Genomic DNA, 24,804 nt, shown 5'->3' with positions numbered 1-24,804 from the left:
CTTTCAATCAAATGATCCCTGGTGATCCTGCCATGAATACTCTTGTTCGGGCACTTCCTGTTATAGGGTGACAACACTACTCCTGGCTTTTAATTGTGCTCCTGTGTTGTCACCTCTTCACAAGGGCTTTCAGTGGAGGCTACAAGTTGCGGGCTGTTGTCATAATCAGGAAAGCCACCCTGAGAAATAGCATGTAGCCATCAGTGGAGTGCATGTAGACAGAATGTGGCTGCAAGGAGGCTGCGAGAGAACAGCAGCACTGATGGAACAAAGGATGACAGAAGTGATATTAGGGATTTATTTTTATGACAAATATGGTATTCAGGGCACAGGACAAATGTTATGTATTGCGGATTACACCGTGTACTGTACTGTGGAAGCAGCTCACCGAACAGGTGACGTGTGATCGGTCACATCCTAGAATACATTATAATTCCGAGCTATTGTCCCCTGCAGTGTGGGCGGGGTGGGGCGTGTCCAACACAATCCACCTTGACTGGTGGGCGGGAAGGACCGCGTCCTGCTCACCGGGGTGGGGCGTGTCCAGCGACCAGTAAGCCTTGTGGGGCGTGTCGTGCATTAAACCTCCTTGGCGTACTGGGCGGGACTAGGTGTGTGATTACCTGCGGTGTGGGCGGAGAGGGACGTGACCAAAAGCGGTGCCCTGCGCAAGAAAGGAGGAGCGCTGCGCACCGACCGCTCGCCATGGCAACTCTACTCTCTTCCTGGTTGCTATGACAACGCCCTTCGCTGCTCAGCTCTCCGCCCTGCTCGGCGCTCCCTTGCTCGGGCCTGGCTGGGGAAGATGGCGACCTCCGGTGGCAGTGGCGCTCTGGGCCGGGGTCTGGACATCAGTCTGGCCGCCCTACGCAGGCAGGACCCGTACATCCAGAGCATCGTGGACGTGGCCAGCCAGGTGGCCCTCTACACCTTTAGCCACCGGGCCAACGAGTGGGTGAGTCACCCGCAGGGGGGGGGCTGAGCTCCAGTCAGAGGGGCTCCTACATCGTCTCCTGCAGAGCAGTAACCATGGCAACCAGAGTCCATCCTGTGTTGCAGTAAAGTGAGTTCTTGGTGGTTGCCATAGTCACTGCTGTGCATTGGCTCCTCAGTACACCTAGTATGACACAGACTGAATATGTAGATTACTGAGGGAACTTGGGGCCTTTCACACAGGTGCGCTTTGGACGCACGGGAACGCACCATTCTAGCGTTACAAACGCACATGAAATGAATTCCCCTTCAAATCCTGTGTACCGGTTCACATTAGTGGGCCGTGTTTGTGTGGTGTTTTGAAAATGCCTGCATCTTTCATGTGTTTTTCAAAAGTGCACCAATAACGCACCTTCCTTTGTAATTCAATGGGAACGCATCAAAAACGCACTTCCCATTGTAATTTAATGAGAACACACATTTGGTGCCTCGTTGGGGTTTTTCTTTTGCGTCACATGTCCAAGTTTCACAGGTGCATGCTTGGGAGTCAGGAATCCAGAAAAAGCACAAAAACCGCAATTTGATTTAGCAAAACACTGCATTTTTACCATTTGTGAAAAGGCCCTTCAGGCCCATTGACATTTGGGAGCTGTAAAAGGTCCTATGCAGTTTAAAACGCATATCTGTATTAGAGCTTTGTGTATAACTAAAGGGAAACTTTTTATTTAGTTTTGGTCATAGTAGAGAGGGATTAGACCCCGTCAGTTTATATTGCTGTCTGTCCCCCCCTTAGAGAGATTCCCCCTCTCTGTTTGTCCTGTTTGCTATTATAAGTGAAAGTAAAAGAAAATCACAAATTTTGGATTGTCCCCAGAAAAGTAATAGAAGGGAAATCATCCACTGGGGACACTAGCTCTGGTGGTCCCCAAGGAATTCCTGTAATTTGCAGGGATTTCCTCCAACTTCCCGTTTGGCTATGGGACAGGAAGTGAAGAGAAATCTCATCAATCGGACACAGATGGCGGAAAAAAAAATATCTAACAGATAACCCTCCCTTGCTCTATCCAAAATGTGGGGGAAAAAGGTCTGTCTATAGTTCTATTCCAAAATACAACACATAGTGCATTTCACATGCATTTTCCTCCCTGGTCACCTGGGAAAAATGGACATGAGACTCCAAAAACACACTTAGCCTGGGTTTACATGCAGGGCAAATTCAGTAAGTTTTCTAGTGCTATTCACCCCTGGTTCACATATGTGTTTTTTGGATGCATTTTTGAACTGTCTGAATTCAGATGACAGTGTATTGAACTGCAGAATCAGATTGCACTGCCCAGAACACTCACCTGACCCTTTTTGCAAAACGCAGTGCAGCTCAACTACATGTGTCTGAACACCCTCTATAGGAACACTTTTCAATACACTGTCATCCAAATTCGGACAGTTCAAACCTCATATATGTGAACAAGGCTTAAAAAAAGTGCAGTATGTTTTTGGTACATTTCCATTGACTTTTAATGGAAGGTGTGTTTTTTTACACAGCACACTGATGATGTAGCAAGCAGGACTTTCGAAAAGCGCACAGATATTAACAGTTACATGGGATTTTAAGGGAACTATTTTACATGTGCTTTTCACATGCCGGGAAGGTGCTATACAGTGCAACAAAAGTGCAGAGTGTGAACAGGGCCTTAGTAACAAAGGAATTAAAGGTGCTTTATCAGAGTCTGACTCTGCAGCTTGAGTGTGAGAGTCAGCTGCCTGTCTCCCAGCTCCTGTGAATGCATCAGCTAAGAAAAATATGCAACCATCCATCATACTGCTGTGCACACTGAGGAGTCAGGAGTGTGTGAAATCTGAGGAGCTTGCATTCTAATGTCCCCACCACAGTCACACACTATTATTTATTATTATTGTACATTTTATATAGCTGTGACATATTCTGCAGTGCTGTACAGAAAACACAGAGCCAGTCATATCCGTCTCTGCACCAGAGGAGCTTACACTCCAATGTTCCACCACAGTCACATACTATTATTATTATACAGTATTTATAAAGCGCCTATCATTCGCTCAGCGCTGTACATTACAAAGGGGGACAGAACATATGACATAACAATACAATGCAAAACATGAGGGGATTGAGGGCCCTGCTCTTTCGAGCTTACAATCTAGGAGGGAGGGGATAGCTGTGGGGGATGGAGTGGTAGGAAGAGTGGATATTTCCACTCTTATATATCACATTTATATATCTCTGACATATTCTGCAGTGCTGTACAGAGAACACTGAGCCAGTCACATCAGTCTCTGCAACAGAGGAGCTTGCACTCCAATGTCCCTAGTGTCCACTACAGTCACACTCTATTATTATTATACATTTATATAGCTCTGACATACTCTGCAGCGCTGTACAGAGAGCATTGAGCCAGTCACATTAGACTGCACTGAAGGAGCTTACACTCTGATGTCCTCACCACAGTCACACAAAAAACCTGGGATGATAGAAGACCTCCAGGATCTCTCCAGCACTCTTCCATGTGTGAGGGATCAGGTCACTCATCTGAGAGGCTGACTGCAAAATAAAATGACAGATGACATCAGTGTAGATGAGCTAAGCTCTACTACAATGGTGCCCCCTGCTGTTCACATCACAGAAGAAGTGACAGGTTCTTATGACGCACAAAACAAACAAAACGTCATCCAGTGCAGGTTTACCTTTGTTTTAAATACTAATCTTTCCAAAAGATATTACAGTTAGCCTTGGTAAGTCTTGAAGGGTTTACCAGCTCAACAGATACTGTAGAATACATCAAAGTTTGTTAAATTCCAAATGTAGGCTAGGCTTTTTGGTTTTTTTTTTTTCATAGGAAATGTTCCTCCTCCCATATTCCTCCTAGTCCTCAATGTGCAAATTCACTTCCAATCCAGAGCTGCTCCCCTCCCCCGTATTATGCACTTCAACATACCCCACGTCCTAGGGTGACAGCGCTCACTCCCTGTACTGTATCTGTGCAGGATTACAGAACACCTCTCTTCTTATCCAAAACATTGGGGGGGGGAGGTGTTCTGTAGTCCTCCAAGAGAGCTGGGTGTAACTGATAAAAGCCTGTATAGGCAGAGGTCACAGCACACAAGGCTACATTCACTTGAGCCTCCTGCATTTATGTTATTTAAACACAGAGAAATAGATCTGAGAAGTGTAAACAAACTTTTTATTTTTCCACAACACTTCTTATGTGTTTATACCAAGGTTCACACTTGTTCAGGTTGGGAACCCTCACAAAATCGCACACTTTTCGGACCTGCAGGCAATACATACTGCTCTTTAGCAGATGCACGGGGCCTGCATTAATTCTTAATGGCACCACCACGCATTGGAAAACGTGTGATTTCTCGTGCCAAATGCCATGGTGCCGCAGCACGATTTGAAAAAGAACCAGGGTCATTTTTTTTTTCTCTGCATTTCCACAGGTAGGGCAGCCTATTGAAATGAATGCGCTACCTACCTGCAGAATACAGGTTGTACACGTGTGAACCTAGAGTAAAAATATTTGCGTGTACTTGCGTTTCCATGCGTTAGATCACATTCAGTAACCAATCTGTATGTGGACAAACAAACTATTTTCTCTAAACAAAGCTACTTTAAATACAACTAAGGCTTCATACACACATGTTTGGAGGCACTAGCAGGGTATGGTGTAAAATCCTGGTGATTTCCTGCACATGGGGAGCCACAGGTGGTGCATACACTCACCCATAGAGGTGAATGGTTGTACATGCTTATGTAAACACCAGTGTTTTTTTTTTTTTTTTTTTGCATCAGACGTATTCTCCATATTCATATGTGCGGGTAAATGTCTATGCAAAAAAGGATTGGTGTTTACATGAGTACAATCACGTACAGTCATTCACCTCTATGGGCAGCTGTATTTGCTAGTGCAGCAAATGTTAAAATACTGGAATTTCTCTGTCAGACCCTGGCTGTTCCTCCAAACATCTGTGTGAATGAGGCCTAGACACAGGTAAATGCACAGTGTGAATTATACCAATTAAAAGTATACTTGAATGCAAGTATGACATTGCAAGTGTGAATGAAGCCTTAGAAGCTCACTGGATTTATGGCAGATTGATGACTATATAAAGATATAACAAAATACTGTAATTGTTATTTTTAAAAGACTAAAAGGAAACGCAAATCTGCTCATTATTGTGGTTTACACACACTTTAAGTAATGTAAACATGTAATCTGGGGTCCTTGGATCACACATTCTCAGGGTGCCTTTTAGGGAAAAGTTGCGGTAAATTTCTCACGTTGTTGATTTCCTTCTTGCAGGAAAAGACAGATGTGGAGGGGACGTTGTTTGTGTATAGCAGGTGAGAATGAGATATATGTTGTATGTCATACTGTATATTACATTCTTCTAAACTTTGTAATATTTAGCCATAGAATGATAGGTCACTAAAACTCCCAGCATACTTTTCTATCCACTAACAGTATTCTGAAAGCTCCAGTTATCTGTCCTAGATAACATTCTGTATGCCCCTTAAAGTGTCACTCCACAATAAAAGTATATTTTATGCATTGGTGGATGTTGGAGAGTTAAACTACCTAATCAGATCTGATATAATAGTGACTTGTCCCCTCTTCTGAAAACAGTGCTTTGCACCACTTAGGGCCCAGTCACACTATGGCACTGTAGAAGCACATATGTAACCACACTCCGTGCACATTACATGTGTTTGTGCAGTGGCATTTGTTGGAATGGCTCCACTAACCCATCTTGCCCATGGACATGTCATAACTCAATGCAAAATGCAGCAACTCTTTACCATGTGTTACAGTGCACTGGCAGAAATGTTACATGCACAATTTTTGGCATCACATGTAGTGTATGTCACATATTGCTGTACACCACGTGTGCGTTTGCAGTTCACCAGCATGTTATGTGCGTTGCCACACATTGTAGTAAAGAACACAGTAATGTCATAGTGTGATTGGTCCCTAGAAAAACACTTGTGGGACCCCCCAAAAAAACACCTGTGAAACAGGTTTGAGATTTGGGATTCTGAGCATTCTAGGTGCTGTAGGCAGATGATAATAGTATATATTTTAGAGAAAAAAAAGGGGGGGGGCTTAATTACTTGCTCTGTGCAATGGTATTGCCCAGGTCAATCTTTTACCTCCTTTTCTGAAGTCTTGCTAGCGCTCTTTGCTGCTTTTCATGTGGGTGCTCTCATAGCAAGCTATGTGCTAGTTAGGTGCTCGTGCAGGCATGCTCCTGAGCCAGACTGTGTGTGTGTCTGAAGATGCACACAGCACAGCTTGGCCATGCCCCCCCCCCCTTCCTCCTTACAGAATTTGACTGATAGCGACAGGAACCTTTGGATCCCACTTCTGCCTGTGTGTCCTGTGAGAGCAGAACGTGAAGAGAGAAGAGTTGCAGCCTGGACAGTGCTGGATTGCTGACAGATCTTGGATAAGTGTTTGGGGGGGGATCAGTTAGTGGGGAATTTTTACTTTAATGTAGGGAATGCACGAAGGTCAAACTTATTTGAATTAGACATAGTTGCTCCGATTCCCAGTTTCATACCCTCATACCGGAAGGAATGTTCCAAATGAGATATATATACACTGCTCAAAAAAATTAAAGGAACGCTTTGAAAACACAACAGATCTCAATTTGGAAAAATATGCTGGATATTTATACTGGTATGGACTGGGTAATGTGGTAGGAATGCAAGGATGCGCCATCATTTAATTTTCAGGATGTCTTTGCATTCAGTCCTCTGTAGGTTGATAATTTTAATTTCCATCAAAGTAAAAAAATGATGCAGCAGGCTAGTCCAAATTTCATTGCAGCAACTCAAAATGGTACTCAGTAGTTTGTATGACCCCCACATGCTTGTAGCATGACTGATGATGTCGGGGCATGCTCCTAATGAGACAACGGATGGTGTCCTGGGGTATTTTCTCCAAGATCTGGACCAGGGCATCACTGAGCTCCTGGACAGTCTGAGGTGCAACCTGGCGGTGTCGGATGGACCGAAATATGATATCCCAGAGGTGTTCTATTGGATTTAGGTCAGTCGAGCATGGGGGTCATTCAGTGGTATCAATTCCTTCATCAACTGCCTGCATACTCACGCCACATGAGGCTGGGCATTGTCGTGCACCAGGAGGAACCCAGGACCCAATGCACAAGCGTAGGGTCTGACAGTGGGTCCAAGGATTTCATCCTGAAACCTAATGGCAGTCAGTGTGCCATTGTTTATCCTGTAGAGGTCTGTATGTCCCTCCATAGATATGCCTCCCCAGACCATCACTGACCCACCAAAAAAATGGTCATGCTGAACGATGTTACAGGCAGCATAACCTTCTCCAGACCCTTTCACCTGTGCTCAGGGTGAACCTATTCTCATCTGTGTAAAGCACACGGTGCCAGTGGCGGACCTGCCAATTTTGGTGTTCAATGGCAATCGAGCTCTATGGTGCTGGGCAGTGAGCACAGGGCCCACTAGGGGATGTGGGGCCCTCAGGCCACCCTCATGTAGTCTGTTTTTGATTGTTTTGGTCAGAGACATTCACACCAGTGGCCTGCTGGAGGTCATTTTGTAGGGCTGATGGATTAAGAACCTTCTATGGCCCTGTCTAGCTCTCCAAGAGTAACTGCCTGTCTCCTGGAATCTTCTCCATGCTCTTGAGACTGTGCTGGAAGACACAGCAAACCTTCTGGCAATGGCACGTATTGATGTGCCATCCTGGAGTTGGACTGCCTGTGCAACCTCTGTAGGGTCCAAGTATCGCCTCATGCTACCAGTAGTGACAATGAGCCTAGCCAAATGGAAAACTAGTAAAAAACAGTCAGAAAAGATGAGTAGGGAAACAAATGTCAGTGGCCTCCACGTGTAAAACCATTCCTGTTTTGGCGGTCACCTCATTATTGCCCATCTAGTGCACCTGTTGTTAATTCCATTAACACCAAAGCAGCTGAAACTGATTAACAACCCCCTCTGCTACTTAACTGACCAGATCAATATCCCAAGAGTTGACTTGATGCTATATTCTGATTAAAAAGTGTTCCTTTAATTTTATTGAGCAGTGTATATTATATATAAATCCTGGACTTGAATAAAGAATTTATAATAGCTGTTAGAATTTAGAATCACTTGAATTTATTTTCAATGTCACGTGCCCGTAGATCTGCATCTCCGAAACATGGCTTCACTATTATGAACCGGCTGAGTATGGAAAACCGCACAGAACCTATAACAAAAGATCTGGACTTCCAGCTACAGGATCCCTTTTTGCTGTACAGGAATGCCCGATGTGAGTATGGGACCTGTTTGTGGCCTTGTTCTAGTTGTATATAATTAAAGCGTTACTAAACACTCAACCATAAAAGCAGTCAGTATATGCATTAAAACATGCTTGTTATACTTACTATGGAATCTAAGGGGTTAATCATCTGCATTGTGCAAAAAGGCTGTTTGATCCAGTCTTCTTTGATCCTCCTCTTTTTTTGTTGTCCCCAATCCATCTGCCATAATTAGAGCAGCAGTGGCAAGTGTGCACATGGTCTGTTTGGTGTGCATTGCTAGAGAGGGTGCATATGATCATATGATCAGCACAGGGCCAATCGGCACTCTCCAGACAGAGGGTCAGGGGTTATGCAGCCTCGTAGGACAGTCAGAGGGAAATGAAACTCCTTCTACAAGATTAACCAGTGCTTGGCTGGACAGTGATAGAAGTCACAAGATGGTTATATATTGCTGGTGAGAAAAGGTATTTAGCAGTATACATTTACTAAAGTAATTGCATTTCCATGTTCTTTGTACTGTATAAGACCGGATATAGTGAATGCAGGCTCCTGGGTTTAGTAACACTTTAACCCTTTGAGGACCGTAAGATTTTGGAACGCCAAAAGAATCAATTTTTTTGTTTTTAAAGTTCGTACACTTCAGTTGCTTGTAATTAAGCCATTTCATGAAATAATTGGCAAAAAGCTAGATCCATTTGTTGTTTGTTGATAAGAACTAAAATTTTGACTCAAACCAAAAAAAAAAAAAGAGTTTTAAGTTCTTAATCAGATGATACACGCAATTAAAAACATGGGACAAATACGTCCCTAGGTCCTCAAAGGGTTAAGGAGTCATATCATGATCTATTTATGGGTTGGAGATGAAAAGAGAAGTTGTTCTGTTGTTGAACAGGGAAGAATTGGATGGGGGTGACAATGCTGTTTGGGATTTCACTGCAGCAGAGGAAGCATTGTTAGTTCACTACAGGAAGTTTGGAGCATACTGAATTTCTGGCAGAGCAAGAGGTATTTTTCTGTATTTGCAGCATTGTTAAAGGGCTAAATCACAGCGAAAAATGTATGTCTTGCAGAGATGCACTGCCGTGTTTTTATTTTGCCTTGACATAAACTGAGCATTCTGTAGTCTAAAAATCCTTTTTTTAATTTCAATCTTTTGTATTGTAGTAGAGTACAACATGTATAGGAATGTAAATTCCTCACTGGAGGGTTGGCATTCATGCACACAGACTTTAAAGTGGTAGTGAACTGAACAAATAAAAATCCGCTGACATGCAGGGCTTCTGTCATAAATCAACCCCCTGCCCATCAATGGGTAATATGATCTGAGTTCCACATGTGCATCTCAAGCTACCTTTACAGCCCAGTCATGCATGACGCGGCAATGTGTATGACTCCCGTGTGTATGCGCGGGAGTGACATCACCTCAGCCCAGCCATTAAAGTGGCTGAAGATAGGAAACATGGAAGGAAGACTGGGTGAAGATGGTAGCCGCCGAAGACCACAGAGAGCCATGATGGCACAGTGCTGGAGGGTTCTGTGTGTAGGCAAGTCTGTCATATTGTACTAGTCTGTGGTGCATATTAGTATATTATGACTTAAACCTACAGGGGGGCCCTTTTTTTTTTGTTTTTTTTTTGTTTTTTTTCTGTTTTTTTTTTTTTGTTTTGTTTTTTTTGTTTAATGCCATGACTTCACTACCACAACAAAGAAAATGGGAACAGGCCGGATTTTTATTGCAGAAGAAACCTACTATGTTTCTTCTGCACTAAAGCTTCTTACCTGCCTGTTCGCACATGCAGCTAAATAGAATGTTGGTATTGCTGAGATGACTAAACTCCTGTGCCTGCGCGGAAGTGACATCATCTTGGCCCAGCCAATGGAAATGGCCAGGAATCAATACCCAGAAGCCAGCGAGCTGAAGGTGTCAGCAGCTTGAGAGGAGCTCCGGGCCATTGCAGACCTGGAGAGAAGGTGAGTATACTTGCACTTTAAATCAGGCATATACAGTAGGCATACAGCATAAAATATGCCTTTAATTGCAGCACCCTGAAGCCCCAGCTGGTGCGTGATTCTGCTTATAGGACGGGATTGACAGAATACATTGTATGTGGTTATACACCTGTGTATACACACACACACAGAGTACTTACATTTTAGATGCGCTCAATTATGGTTGTCATTCTACGTCTGTACGCATGCGTGTATATATTCCCCTGAAAATGTACTGTAACAGTGCAAATTAATAATATCGTATACTATAATCAACTGTGTTGTGACATAAGTGTGTTGTAATCCAACAAGGGGGAGGAAGGTGGGTGTCTAAGGGCAATAAGGAAGGCACACTTGGTAGATTTTTTTTTTTTTTTAAATGATCCTGGGATCAGCTGCGACATCTTCCACTCACAGGATCTCTTTACAAAAGACAATCTCTGGATGATTAATGACAGGTTGTCATCACAGAGAATGCACAGCAGAGATCTCCACCACTGTCTATGTACATACAACACCTCCTCATCCATCTAGCAACCATGTTCTAACTATTGATGTAGAAATTATCCTTTTCAAAGTCGGATCTTGACTATGAGCTGTGCTGATCCCTTCTCCCCCACACTCCCCCTTCAATTAGCCGCCTCTAATTGTGTGTTGGATTTGTTACTGTTTAGACACAGGCCTAATGACTTGTTCAGGTTGTCATAGTACTGCAATCAAATCCTATGATATTGAAACATTTATGCAGAAAATTTTTAGAGACATCACTGAGATGATGGGTTTAATAAGAGACCTAAAGTAGATATAAACCCAATAACTAAAATCTCATAAAAACTTTAATATGTTAATATCTTTTCAGAAGTTCATTTACCCCTGCAGTTTTTATTGTAATGTCTGGTAATCCTGCCATGAAGGTCATTTCCCGTTATAGTGTGATAACACTCCATTTTCTTTCCTTTGTACACCTGCGCTGTGAACCGGTCAAATAGACATAAACTGACATAGAGATTAAAAGTGGACATTTCACCACACATTACACAGGCATTATTATTATTATTATACAGTATTTATAAAGCGCTAACAGTTTGCTCAGCACTGTACATTACAAAGGGGGACAGAACATGCGACAGTACAGTAACAATACAATGCAAACCACGAGGGGTTCGATGCATGGTCCATTCCTTGACCTTCCCTGAGTTCATGTTCATGATATGCTTCAAAAAATGAAATAAGGTGAAAATGGGATTTTATTAAAATGAATGGCAATTGTTTATGGTACACAATACCAGTCAGCTAGGGTTTATATCTACTTTAATGAGAAACTTCAGTTGTTTCGAGGGGTGTGTGCATCTGTGTGTGGGGGCCTCCAGTGACCTCTATACATTGCAAGGATTTTTGGAAATGTCACTGCATATTTATGCCTGCTCCTGTTCTGAGTAAACAATGCAAGGCTTACTATAGCCCTTACCAAACCAAACAGACTAGTTTGAGGGGATCTTCCTGTATTCTCACCGTCTGTGTAGTAGCTCCAGCATTACTTTAAATGTGCAAGGGTCTTTGAATGTATATGGTCAAAAATATCTTTGTGTGCAGGAAATGCCTTTTTTATTTGTCTTTTTAAGTTCTGTTATGATTTCTGGGAAGTGTGTCAATCACAGCGGCAGGAAGAAAAATTTCTCATTTGTGAAAGCTTATGGCAAACATAGCTGCTTAACTTTACAAGTAGAGGGAGGGGCTGTTTTACATGTAACTAGGAATGCCATTGTCATAATGGTGAATTAACCATTCAATTTTTTTTTTTTTTTTTTTTTTGAGTTTCAACTTTGGTCTTATAAATGAGTTTTATTTCAATGACATTATTAGCCACCAGTACCACTTGGTTGAGTTTGTAAAAGCAAACCCTAAGCACATATAAAATACAAAAATGAATGCAAATTGCAGCCAATATAGATAAAAACATATTACTTGCTATTAGCCCCTTGCAGTCACTGTACAGCAGAGTTTAGGCTGGGAGAGGGGGAAGCAGCACCAGGGGCCAATCAGTTGTGCTGCAGTGCTTATATTCTAACACAGGACATGCTGATAGGAGGAGAAAGCAAAGTGACCAAGAGATGAGTGCATCAGTCTGCTACTTATTCTTTTACTATCCAAGAATAGGCTGGGGGAGAGACAAAACCTGTAAGTGTTACTGAACGGCAGCAAAAAAAAATCCAGTCTCTTGCCCAGTTAGACAGAACTGTGCTATGGGTAGAACTGTTTAACCTCCCTAGCGGTCTGATTATGTCAGTATTTCTGTGCTCAAAGTGGTACATTTTTTTGCGTGGAAATATGTATTTTTTTATTGTAGGCCTGTCATTTTTAGGAATAACTCACTGAAATCTGTCTGAACAAGTGTCTAGTAAACATCCCGGGTATGCTTAAAATTTGAAACGCAAAATTATAATTTAATAAATGATCATAAAAAATAATATAATAAATTTAATTCAATAATATGATCAAACCAAAAACGCTGAAATTTTAAATAGAGCGCCAAGTTCGCACATCACTGAGCAAAGTCGCAAAATCATTTTCAGTGTCTGATGACAAATTTCCCCACGAATCATTATCACTCAATTCTGCAAGTGATTCTAATTTACTATCGCTGTTCTCTAGCCGGTCTAAAACAACTTTTGACCAAAAGGGACGCTTTTTGGACGCCATGGACGTTTCTCAGTTTCCAGGCAGAAAGAACAGTAAAAATGCAGGCAGGGCACAGGACAAAGCACTCGGGACAAAATGTATGTGAAATGCTTTGATACAGTAATGTTTTACTATGTGATTTTAGTGTATTTAGTGAATGTCACTTTTTCACATTTTTTAATTTCCCGCCGTTCCGTCCCCCGTACGTCCTGATGTCGCAGGGAACGGAACCCAGAAGACAGATGCCGGCATCGGCCTGAGGACATTGCCGGGGACACTGCAGGAGGGACATCGCGGGAGCGAAGGACAAGGTAAGTGCAGAAGAGGGCAGCGCTGCAAGGTATTCCCGAGTGTAGTTTGGGGTTCCGCTTGTGGTGCTGAAACTTTACCCCGAGCTGCACTCAAGAATACCTCCAGGGAGGTTAAATCACAGGACTGGATTGACAGAAATACAAATCCTCTAGCAGGTAACACCGCTCTTATATAAATTTCATCTGTGTATTTATATGTTGCCTTGAGTTCAGCTTTAAAATTCTGAGCCGAAAGTCAGATTGGGTTTTAGTACAGGGACTGCTCCCGGGAGATGGGCACCCACTGACAGCAGCTGAACCGCCCCAACCCGGGATCCACCAGCTGCCGTGTGGCGTTACAGCTATAATTACTGAAAGCAAGAATTAAGTATAGGGGAATACATTAAGACACTCATCCTATGGAGCTCAAAATCATTATCCAGTATCTCACCGAGAATGCCAAACCCGTCTCACTTAATACAATACATTTGCAGGAGTTTTACAGACATGCAACAAATTGCTACTTTAAAGGGAAACTGACACTTTTCCAGTTTTCTTTAGATATACACTTTATGTAAAGGGATCATATTAACATGTGTGCTTATGTATTAAGTCTGCATGAATACATTCCTGACATGTAAAAATATATGGTAACAGTATCATTTTTTGGAAAGCTTCACTTTTTATCAATAAAAAGCCACAAGCTCCAGTATGACTAACTGTGCCTAGGCTGAGATGATGTCAGTCTGCTGCAGGCAGGAAGAAGCATTTCTGCAGTCTCCTCATCCCCAGTGATTAGACTGCAAAGTTGTAGTTTTGCAGCAAATCATAAGGCAAGAGGCTGCAGCATGAGTAGATCTGCGTGAACACAGCCAGAAACTGCACAGTTACCAGGATTTACATGACTGTGTCATCTCTGAGCTAGCATCTCAGTCCAGAAAGTACACGGTGACCCTGGATGACACCTGAACAAAGGTGGTGGTGTTCTTTTTGAGAGAAAAGCAGATAAAGACATTGTCAGGGGAAGTACTGTGATCTCTGTGATAGGTAATGCGGGGAATTAATAAAAAGTGTCTGAGACTGATTTGAATTAACTAGAGCACAGCCAATCTGCTTTTAAATGCCGTGTGAAAAAAACTGATGGGCTGATTTAAAAGAAAAACAGATTCCCTTAGGCCTCTTTCACACTATCGTGGGTCTGATTCATGCAGGAAAAAAACTCAGCATGAAATCGCATGGTGCTTTTGTGTTGCATTTTAGATACATGGGTGTGCCATTATGAATGAATGGCAGCCCCGCGTCTCTTTAAACAGCAGTTTGCTTTGGCTGCGGGCAGTTGCGAGTATTGGAACAAGTGCTACTCCCACAACCACCCATGTGAGTATTGGAACAGGTGCTATTCCCACAAACACCCACAATAGTTTGAACTAGGCCTAATCCACTAATGAGAGGTGGGTGGAGGAATCCTTCCTGCTGTGTTTATAGTCATCTGACAGCCGAGACTCCTCCGCTGTCTGAATACACTGATCAGCACTGCAGCCACTGGTCAAATGAAAAATTTCCAATATTCCTGTTCAATAGAAGTCAATCATTAGATCGATTTTATATCAAGCAGGAACAGCCATAGATGATGGAACTGGCCGATCTCTTTTTTTTTTTTTTTTCTTCATCTCTGCTCAGCTTTTGGCTGACTAAATAGAATAAACTGATGTGTAGCTCCTCGCCTTTTATTTCAGTAGTTCTTGATCAGAAAGGCTTGTTCTGAAATTCAGAGAGCAACTAGTGAGAGCATCCACAAAGTAATATGTGAAATACAGTACCATAGCCAAAATATGATACAGCAAAATCATACAAAAGGTAGGAAGGTTAATGAAAATTTACTTTCAGGCAAGCATTAAAATAAAAACATACAGTTTCTTTACACCATGTAAAAGCAATTTATTGAGCTCAAAATTGCATGCATTAGATAAAAATATATATTCAAATAAATGAAGCTACCTCTTTATAGAAAACAGGATGATACAATGTTAAATAGATCTTCTTAGTACATACAGTATAAGTCAAAGTACTACAGTGTGACAGAATGTAAGCTTTTAGTACTTGGAAGGTTGGAGAGGCACGAGTGCTTTTATTTATTTTTATAAACTGATGTGAAAATTGCTGTGAGGCGTCTTGGGGGGAACTAAGGTACAGAATCGTACACTCTGTAACACGTAGAGGTCTATTTATAAAGCATTGAATGTGACTTTTACTGAACATTCACTGGTGAAGAACCAATTACTGTCATATAAATCTTGGAAGATTCACCTGCAGAGAATATTTTCTGAATGTCAAATGTATTGCTATTTGAATATGCCCCATAGAGTCTCTATCCCGTAGATTAAAGGGAAAGCAGATCTACAATATAAGGTGCTTTTATCTACAAGGTAATCATCCTCTTTACAAATATGTCAGTTAAAAAAAAAAAGTTCCAAATGTGAGATATTTTTATGTTCTATGTTTTTATACATGTACATTGAAACTAAATGCAGCTTGGTATTTTCTGATATCAGTCATTAAAAGATTGCCTGGCCCTCAAACACTCACTTCTACTTAATTGTCCCAATACTTAAAGCCCAGTTGAACTTTTAGTCTAGCCCCTTTACGCCAGCTGGAGACAGTGCTTTTAATGGGCTGTGACACCCAGAGTCATTAGGTGCAGCTCACAATCTTGCCACACTGATTGGCGACACAATGCTGGTGTCATTGGGAGTTTACTATTGGCTCCCAATCGTGAGGAGGATCCTTCTTCAGGTGCCCTTTCTATGGGGCCTATCGGTAGATTCCTAATAGGTCCTAAGGATTGCAGCGGTAGTTGTGGTAACATCATGACCAGGAACAATTATAGGCCGGTCAGCAGCAGCCCTGTACTGCAACAGTGTGTTGTCACTCTTCACTCCTTGAACAGACATGTTCAGTGTCACGTGATGTGGTATACAGGCAAGGTAAGAACTTAGGAAGGGTTTTTGTTTAACAAAAAAAAAAGGTGGGTGGTGGGGGAGAGAGTTTGTGTTTTTTTTGTTTTGTGTTTTTTTTTTTTTTGTTAACAATTTTGCCCAAAGACTGGCTTTACAGCTGATGACTCAGCAGTGCTGACTGCATAACCTGCAGGGGAGGAATTGTATGGGAAACATGCTTCTAAAACCACATTTGGGAGTAACTGACCTCCTAAATGTTAAATCTGCTGTTAAAGTTGGGGTCTGGTTCGTTGCATCACTCTGGTGTCCTCAGAGATGAGCTCTCCCCGCTATGGTTTCTAGCTAGGTTTCTAGCTTGGATTGTTCCCACTCTTCCTGGTTTCAGTCCTGGTCTGTAGTCATGTTGCTCTACACTGTAGATTGCAAACAAGCAGAATGTAAACAACGCAGTTGGATCTGTGATGACAGCTATTAACACTCACGGAAAGGAAACACAGAGGTAAGAGGTTATATCTGCAAAGTTGCTTGGTGTGCTGCAAGTAATAGAATAACAAAAAAAAAGTACTTACTTAAGTACAACTAAAGGCTTCCATATGATGTCTAAACAAGTCCCAAATCCAGTTAATATGTGATACTCAATTAATCCAAAAAACTTCCTTTATCTTCCCTGGTTGAGCCAAACCCTTCTTTATTTGAGTCTCACCTGTTCTCCCTCCCAGACACTGTAGCTCACAGAGAGGGTTTCAACAACAGAGGCAGTGCTGTCAATCCAGAAAGCAGTGCGCAGGACTAGATATGGCCAAGTGCTGATTTGCAAGATACCAGTTTGTGAATCCGCAGTGAGAATTCTGATAGTCACACCCCCTTCAGCATCTTCTCATTTCACTGTAGTGCAATCAGGCACAGCGTTTATGAGGGAAACTGCTCTGAATTCAGAAATAGTGCAGCATCGTTGTCATACCATCACAGGAAGCTGCATTAGACAGACTGCACTAGCAGGCTCAACAGGTATTTGTTAGACTTTGTAGGAGAAATAAGAAAAACTTAAAGGATAATTTCACCTTCGGGAACATGTTCCATGTTCCACCCTTTTAAGGGGGGAACATGTAACATGTTCCCAGTGCTGCAGCCTCAACCTGCTGCTGCCCCCTCTCTCTGACCGATCGTATGGGGAGAAGTTCCTCATGATATGTGAGATTTGAAAACAGCATGGCCGTTAGAGATTGAGTTCCGTGAATTAATGCACTACAAGTCCCAAAAGCCTTAGCGGCTCTCGACTTGTAGTTTTTTCCGTGAACTACCGCGGTGCTGTGGAGCGCTGTGGTAGTTCATTGCATCTTCCTGTCAGTACATCTGCTTACTCGTACATCCCGTATGGATAAGCAGATATACTGACAGATCTGCAGGAGACCTGCATGATACCAGCGATCTACTGATCGCTGGTACAATGCTTTTACAGAAACTTTACTCCTGCAGCCAGCAATAATAAATGCATATTTTTTTACCTGCAAAGAAATGTGCATTTATTATTTTTGTTCAGAAGGTAAACTTCTCCTTTAAATGTAGATGGAATTCTAATTGAATCCTGCAGCACATATTTTTTGTAATAGTAGGCCATGGCTGTACTGTAGCAAATCATTCCCTACCAAGTATGGGTATCCTTAGAAATTGGAAATTGTGCAAATGCAGAATTAAAACCTTATTTTCTGTTATTTGCATGTAATTATGGCCTTTGCTGACAGCTCAGCCTCCAGTGGGATACAGATGCCACGAGTGGCAGAGACAGCCCGCACAATTGTAGCAAAAAAGAAAAACATGGAGTTCAACTGAATACAGATGCAATTGCTAACTGGCTTCTCAATTTTCTGCTTTGACAAATACCCAGCATCCCCTGATTTGCCAGTTTTGGCATTTGAAAGTCTTTTTTTTTTTTTTGTGTGTGTGTGTTGTTTCTTTACACATGTAATTAACAGCCTTCGGAACTTGCTTTACATGCGTGGCATTAATTGGGGCATGCCAGGGAGGAGATTTTTGGATAATAGGAAGGAAACAACTGTAGAAGCTCAAGCTGCAATCTTTAACATAATTGTGCTGATGGCATGGGATATGTAACAAGAAGAGGAAGGATTCAGGTGATTGGTTAGCCAGTCATTTGCTGCTCCATCGTAGCTGAGTCTTCTGAACCCACATGTATGCCTGTTGTCCAACATCTTATTTTTTGTACTTGTATTGGATATTTTTCTGTACTTGAGAAAAGAAATTGAATGTCGCCACATCTAAGGACCGGTTCAGTATATTAAATATTGTTATTGGGTAACTGTGCATGGTTCAAAATTGTTCCTTCCAAAACAGATCCTCTGCTTGTTTATGCTTTAATATATTGGAATTTTGCATAGCAGGTCATGTGCTGTATATATATTACACAGACCACCCCATTTTTTTTTTTTCCAAGACCCACAATTTATATTAGCTCTTTCAGACTAATAAAACAAAGGACCCGACTAACCAGAATATCCCTTGAAGGGGCCATATTTTATACACTGAGGGGCTCCAATGTTCAAAACCATGTAATACTCCTTTTTGACTTTATTATAACACCTGCAAGTATTAACTGGTATACAGTTTTTCATCTGTGATTAAGGAGACAGAAAACATTTTTCTAAAATACTTAACACTATTCGGAAACCCAGGCTTTAAGAGCTATGGAAGTGTTTGGGGGCTCAATCAGGACTTAGGAGAAGTAGTAAGGGCCACATATGGCCAAAAAACACTAGTTCAACATGCTTGGGTCATATAATATGGTGAAAAGCCATTCTGAAGTTGCTGTCTTACCTCCTGGAGCTACGTGGACATAGTCCAGCTCCATCTCCGACACTACATTGCCTTTCCAGAACACACTGGGCCGTGGAGCCATGTTCTTGGGCATAGGCCGGTAGGAAGCTGTGGCATGGCGGATGAGAGAGTGAAACATCTTGGATCTTCTTTATATCCACGACAGTTCATACAAATGAAGCCCAAGCTCTCGTCTTAATCGAAGAGCAGAAATGTTTCTTGTGTTCAGCGGGATGTGGCAAGATCCTCCATGCCTCGGAAATCAAGCCTGCTGAGTTTTCTGTAATCTCCTCCTAGATTTGTAGCTTCCTTTGCCCCCTGCTCAGCTCCAGTTCTGTCTAGTGGAGTTTTACTGATTGTGACTTGCAGGGAGATTGACTTTGTCTGGCTGTCACTCAGACACTTCACAGCGTCACATATGCTCCTGTATTCTGTCTCCATCACCAGTAGCACTGATAGAAGCTCTCATGTTGGAGAGAGAGGAGTTTGATAGCAGTGTCCTACAGGGCACAGATCATTGGCCTAGCCCAATCAGATTTGGCTCTTAACATAGCAAATATGGATATCTTACCAGGTGTTTTGATAACTATGCCATTTTTATTTCTGACAAAGAGGGCAAAAAATACAACACCTAAAAAAGTGACAAACTAGTTAAAATATAAATGTAAATAAGGAATGCAGCTGTTTAACAGTACATGATCTTTACTCCTTTACTAGCAACCTAGCCTTTACAAAAACTACACCTCTAAGGAAGGGTGTTACTCGTAGGATCACAAGGTGGAAAAAAAAGTCTGAAAAGATTAAAAAAAAAATGCAGCCACCACATCTGAGCTTGAATGTACACTCACCAGCCACTTTATTAAGTACACCTGTTCAATTTCATTTTTATTTTATTTATTACAGGTACTTATATAGTGCCATCAATTTTATGCAGTGCTTTACATATATATATATATATATATATATATATATATATATATATTGTACATTCACATCCGTCCCTAACCCTTGAGGTGTGTACAATCTAAGGTCCCTAACTTACTTACATTCATACATACTAGGGCCAATTTAGACAGGAGCCAATTAACCGACCAGCATGTCTTTGGAGTGTGGGAGGAAACTGGAGTACCCAGAGGAAACCCAGGCAGACACAGGGAGAACATGCAAACTCCAGGCAGGTGGTGCCGTGGTTGGGATTTGAACCAACGACCCTAGTACTGCCAGTAGAAGTTCTAATCATTTAACCACGGTGCTGTCCAATTCATTGCTTGATAACACAAATTGCTAATTGGCCAATCACATGGGCAGACATGGTTAAGTCGACTTCTTCTTGAAGTTCAAATTGAGCATCAGAATGGGGAAGAAAGGGGATTTAACTGACTTTGAACATGGCATGGTTGTTGGTGCCAAGCAGGCTGGTCTGAGTATTTCAAAAACTGCTGATCTAATGGGATTTTCAAGCACAACCATCTCTAGAGTTTATAGAGAATGGTTCGAAAAATGTCTAGTGAGCTCCAGTTGTATGGACGAAAATGCCTTGTTGATGTCAGAGGAGAATGGGTAGACTGGTTGCTGCAACATTCAGATGGTAGGGTGAGACTGGATCCATCCTGCCTTGTATCAATGGTTCAGGCTGGTGGTGGTGTAATAGTGTGGAGGATAATTTCTTTGCACTAGCAAAGTATACCTAATAAAGTGGCCGGTGAGTGTATTATTTTGTTAATTATGATGCTTAACTCCAGCCAGTTTATTTTTTTTTTTTCTTTCACTTTAATGGGGAAGCCTTAGGCCCCATTCACATTTGCTTATGGGGCCGATTACAATTTTCTGCGGGAGACTCAGGTTTTCCTGTAAACAGCTGGGGGGAGGAAACACAATTTAAAGCAATGCAAGGCTGACAGTGCCCACAGGCATTTGCGGCCATTCGCATGTAATTGAACATGCAGTGGATAATCAGCCTCCCATTGCTTTGAATAGGGCTTCCTACTTGCCTCTGTGCACAGGAAACCCTGTTGAATCTCCCACGAATTATAGTTCACCCCATGCACAAGAGTGAATGGAGCCTTAAAGCAGCACTCCGGCCTTACCTTTTAGTCCTCCACAGTTGAACAAGCTCTTCTCCTGTCCTGAAATTGCTTACTCTGATTTCACTGTACACTGTGAGCTTCTCATAATGTGCATTAGAAGTTGCAGCAGGTCAGATTGAGTTTGCTGTTTTCTGGCCGGAGGACATCCAGTATCATCCAGCCTTTTCTTCTACTTGTCCACCCCTTTTTCATTCATAGGAGTTAAGCTCTTTCAATCATACAGGCTTTGTATCAAATGTTGGTTTTACCTAGGGCAGTCTGAATGCAAGTGAAGCCTGTCTAAGAGTGCCCACTCCTCCAGACTGATATCCACCCATCAGAGTATTTTGTTTCAATGTTTTATTGGGGAGAAAAAAGACAAGGGTACATGTAAAGATGTTACAGTAGCATACATGGTAACAGCACAGAGTTCATTTTATATTGGACCTTTCATAACAATAGATGCATCAAGGTATTTGCGTAATTCCTCCCAAGAGCTGGCGCACTGCTTGTATCTGAACTGCGGACTTTTGAAAGAAGTAGTAAGGTAGGGTACTGTGATGTTTTTTAGTTAGCTATGTACAGCACTGTGCTGGCTCCTCCTAGCAGCCATGATCTACCTGCTTTGCATAGAAAAGCACAGAAACCCATTGATATGTCATGAAAACTGTCGGGTTTTTTTTTTTTTTTAAATGTAATGTTGATGAAGGGGGAAGAAGAACTTTTGTCTTTGTTTGAGAGATTTCCATTACTTCTTTCCCAGCAAGTGAGAAGAAATAAGCCCAACCCCCGTCCCCAAAATGCATTTCTGCACATGTGAGCTTCCTACCCAGTGCCTAGGCCTATTTATCTAGTCCAGATAACCAAATTGGACTTCTTTGCAGGATTTGGTGCCTATTCTACAGGTCTGTTCCACTATGAGATTGATTTACTAGGGGCCGTTTCACACCCCAAAGACAGTTCCCAAATGCAGGGCATTTGCCAACACCTGCCCTCTCTGGATTGCATTTTACTTTTGTACTATGCGATTGGGTTACAGGGTTTCTTAAAGTAGTGCATGCACTACTTTTGGTGCGATTCAAGCTTATTCAAAATGAATGGGCTTGAAATTGCATCACACAGAGCCGCATGTGAATTGCACTGTGTTCCTGTGCGATTCAGCTCCAGGCATAGTGTAAACCAGCCCTTAAACTGGAGCGTGCAAAATCGGGTGCAGTTGTGCATGGTAGCCAATCAGCTTCTAACTTCAGCTTGTTCAATTAGGCATTCACAAAAAAACAAAACTGGAAGCTGATTTATTTCTATGCACAGCTGCTTCAGATTTTGCACTCCCCAGTTTAGTAAATCAAACCCCATGAATCCCACGTGAACAAGTGTGTCTGGCTCTCTGTGTTCTCTTGTAGTTATGGATTTGAAACTTCTATTATCCAGGTATGTTACTGAGACATGCCTTAGGTCCCCAGTCCCAGTGTTCTGGAGAAAAACCGTTTATGTTGCTGTGGTTCTCGGCGGCCAGCAGTTAATACATCTGTTTTTCACACTTGTTATCCAAGCGCAAATGGAATTCATCCTCCAGTGACTGGGCTGTGAGCTCTTCCCAAACGCCTGGTTCCCTGAGTGTGGCAGAAATGGAACAGCTATATTTTTGTCTGGCTTGGCACAAGGTCGGAGGTGTTGATCTGATAGAAAGTGGCCCAGGAGAGGATGTTGAAAATATTTGACGAGTTACCATCGTTCATAGATGACCAAGAACTGCAATACAAAGGCCCATGTGATGTGCTGCTACTGCTATATCGCAAATGCTTTAGGTAACGTGGGGTGTTTGTGCGCAAATATGACTGTATTGATAGCCATAGTCTACGCTGCCAAGTCAGGGTTAAAATATGAAGTAAAATATTTTAAGTAATCTTTAACTTGTTACTGTAACTTCAATTTTTTCTATATATATATTTTAAAATTTTCAGATTTCATTAAAATAAACCCTGGATGAATATCATTTTTCAGTCATGTCCTGTTAATGGGTGACAATGTTTTTGCCTCTGTCTCCTGATCAGGTCCATACATTTACAGATTCCCCTCTTCTTCTTTTTTATATTTTTACTTTTTGAAAGTTAATGAAAATCTAAACTGATTCTCTATTTTTTTCATGTGGTCATTTCAAAGGTTGTATTTTTATTTTTTTTTTTAAAATCTGCAGCTTTATTAAAATTAATTCCAGGTGATCTTGTCAGTAACTGCATGAAAACACTACACACACTTACTAATGAGGCCGCAGGTAATCGCTGCATGAGCGATTACATGTGTGCAGCCGCAAATAGTTACAGTCCCTGTCAGACTCCCTTTGTTCTAAGTGGGGCTTCCCATGCACTCCTACTTGCATGGATCCCAGCTGAGTCTCCTGCATGTAATTCCAAATGGCCCCATTCCCATGTGTGAATGGGGGCCCTAGCCAGTGCCCCTAAATTTGCATCAGCTCTGTTAAGCAGGCCATATACTTGGAGAAAACCAGATGGGTTTTTTTTTTTAGAAAATCATAAAATCGGTCGTTCAGTCGGCCGACGTTACTACCATTGTAAAAAAAAAAAAGTCTGCTGGTTTTCGTCCTGTCTACGGCCGGCAATTATTATTATTATTATTATTCTACAGTATTTATATAGCGCCAAAGGGTATGCTCAGCGCTGTACAGTAGCAAGAGAGACAGAACATGAGACAAGACAGTAACAATACAATACACGAGGGGTTCGAGGGCCCTGCTCTTTCGAGCTTACAATCTAGGAGGGAGGGGAAGGTGGTACAGGAGGAAATGGCTGTGGGGGATGGAGTGGTGGGAGGAGTGGAGGAGGTTAGTTGTTAGGTGAGGTCAGGTGTTAGGTGAGCTTGGGGTAGGCTTCCCTGAAGAGGAGGGTTTTCAGGGTGCACCTGAAGGTGAGGAGGGTAGGTGACAGTCTGATGGATTGGGGTAGGGAGTTCCAGAGGATGGGGAAGTCCTGCAATAGGGCGTGGGAGGAGGAGACCAGGGAGCTAGAGAGCAGGAGGTCCTGTGAGGAGTGGAGGGCACGGGTAGGGTAGTATTTGGGTATCAGGTCGGTTTTGTAGTTTGGGGCGGCGTTGTGAATGGCTTTGTAGGTCAGAGTTAGCAGTTTGAATTTGATGCGTTGGGCAATCAGGAGCCAATGAAGGGATTGGCAGAGGGGGGAGGCAGATGTGGAGCGGTTGGTGAGGTGGATGAGTCTTGCCGCTGAGTTTAGGATCGACTGGAGTGGAGATAGTGTTCGTTTGGGTAGGCCAGTGAGAAGGGAATTGCAATAGTCCAGGCGTGAGATGATGAGGGAGTGTACGAGTTGTTTGGTGGTGTCTGGGGTGAGGAATGTGCGTATCTTGGAGATGTTGCGGAGGTGGAGCCTGCAAGATCTAGATAGCAGTTGGATGTGGGGTAGGAAGGAGAGGTGGGAGTCCAGGGTGACACCCAGGACTTTGGCGTGTGGGGTGGGAGAGATGGTGGCGTTGTTAGTAGTGATGGAAAGGATGGGGGGGGGGCGGGAAGACCAGGAGCTCGGTTTAATATATAATTTAACATAATAGCGGTGTCCCTACATAGAGCCCCGCTATTATATTTGACAGAAGAAATAGATTATGCAGAAGAAGAAGAAGAAACAACATTGTATCTATTTGTACTTGAATAGAAACATCTGTATCCAAAATACATACAAATAGATACAATGTTGCAACTTTTTCTTT

The 24,804-nt window shown here is 42.3% G+C and overlaps 1 protein-coding gene across 4 annotated transcripts in view; it reads left to right on the top strand.

Moving 5' to 3' along the window:
* Positions 1–631: 631 nt before the first annotated feature.
* DCP1B (decapping mRNA 1B) overlaps positions 632–24,804 on the top strand; it is a 50,220-nt gene continuing 26,047 nt past the window's right edge. Inside the window, exons 1-3 of one of the 4 annotated variants that reach the window (XM_089671836.1) lie at positions 690–955; positions 5,268–5,308; positions 8,134–8,261. In XM_089671836.1, coding sequence (XP_089527962.1) covers positions 806–955; positions 5,268–5,308; positions 8,134–8,261 — 319 coding nt within the window. In that variant the 5' untranslated portion in view covers positions 690–805. Of the gene's footprint in view, positions 956–5,267; positions 5,309–8,133; positions 8,262–24,804 lie in introns of all 4 variants that reach the window. The other 3 variants (XM_089671835.1, XM_089671834.1, XM_089671837.1) reach the window with 3 other exon arrangements.

The sequence above is a fragment of the Staurois parvus genome, unplaced genomic scaffold, assembly GCF_062004578.1.
Source record: "Staurois parvus isolate SC_StPar_1 unplaced genomic scaffold, SC_StPar_1.0 ptg000114l, whole genome shotgun sequence".
Classification (NCBI taxonomy): Eukaryota; Metazoa; Chordata; class Amphibia; order Anura; family Ranidae; genus Staurois; species Staurois parvus.
The sequence above is the reverse complement of the archived record's forward strand: the minus strand, read 5'-3'. Positions and strand labels throughout refer to the sequence as shown.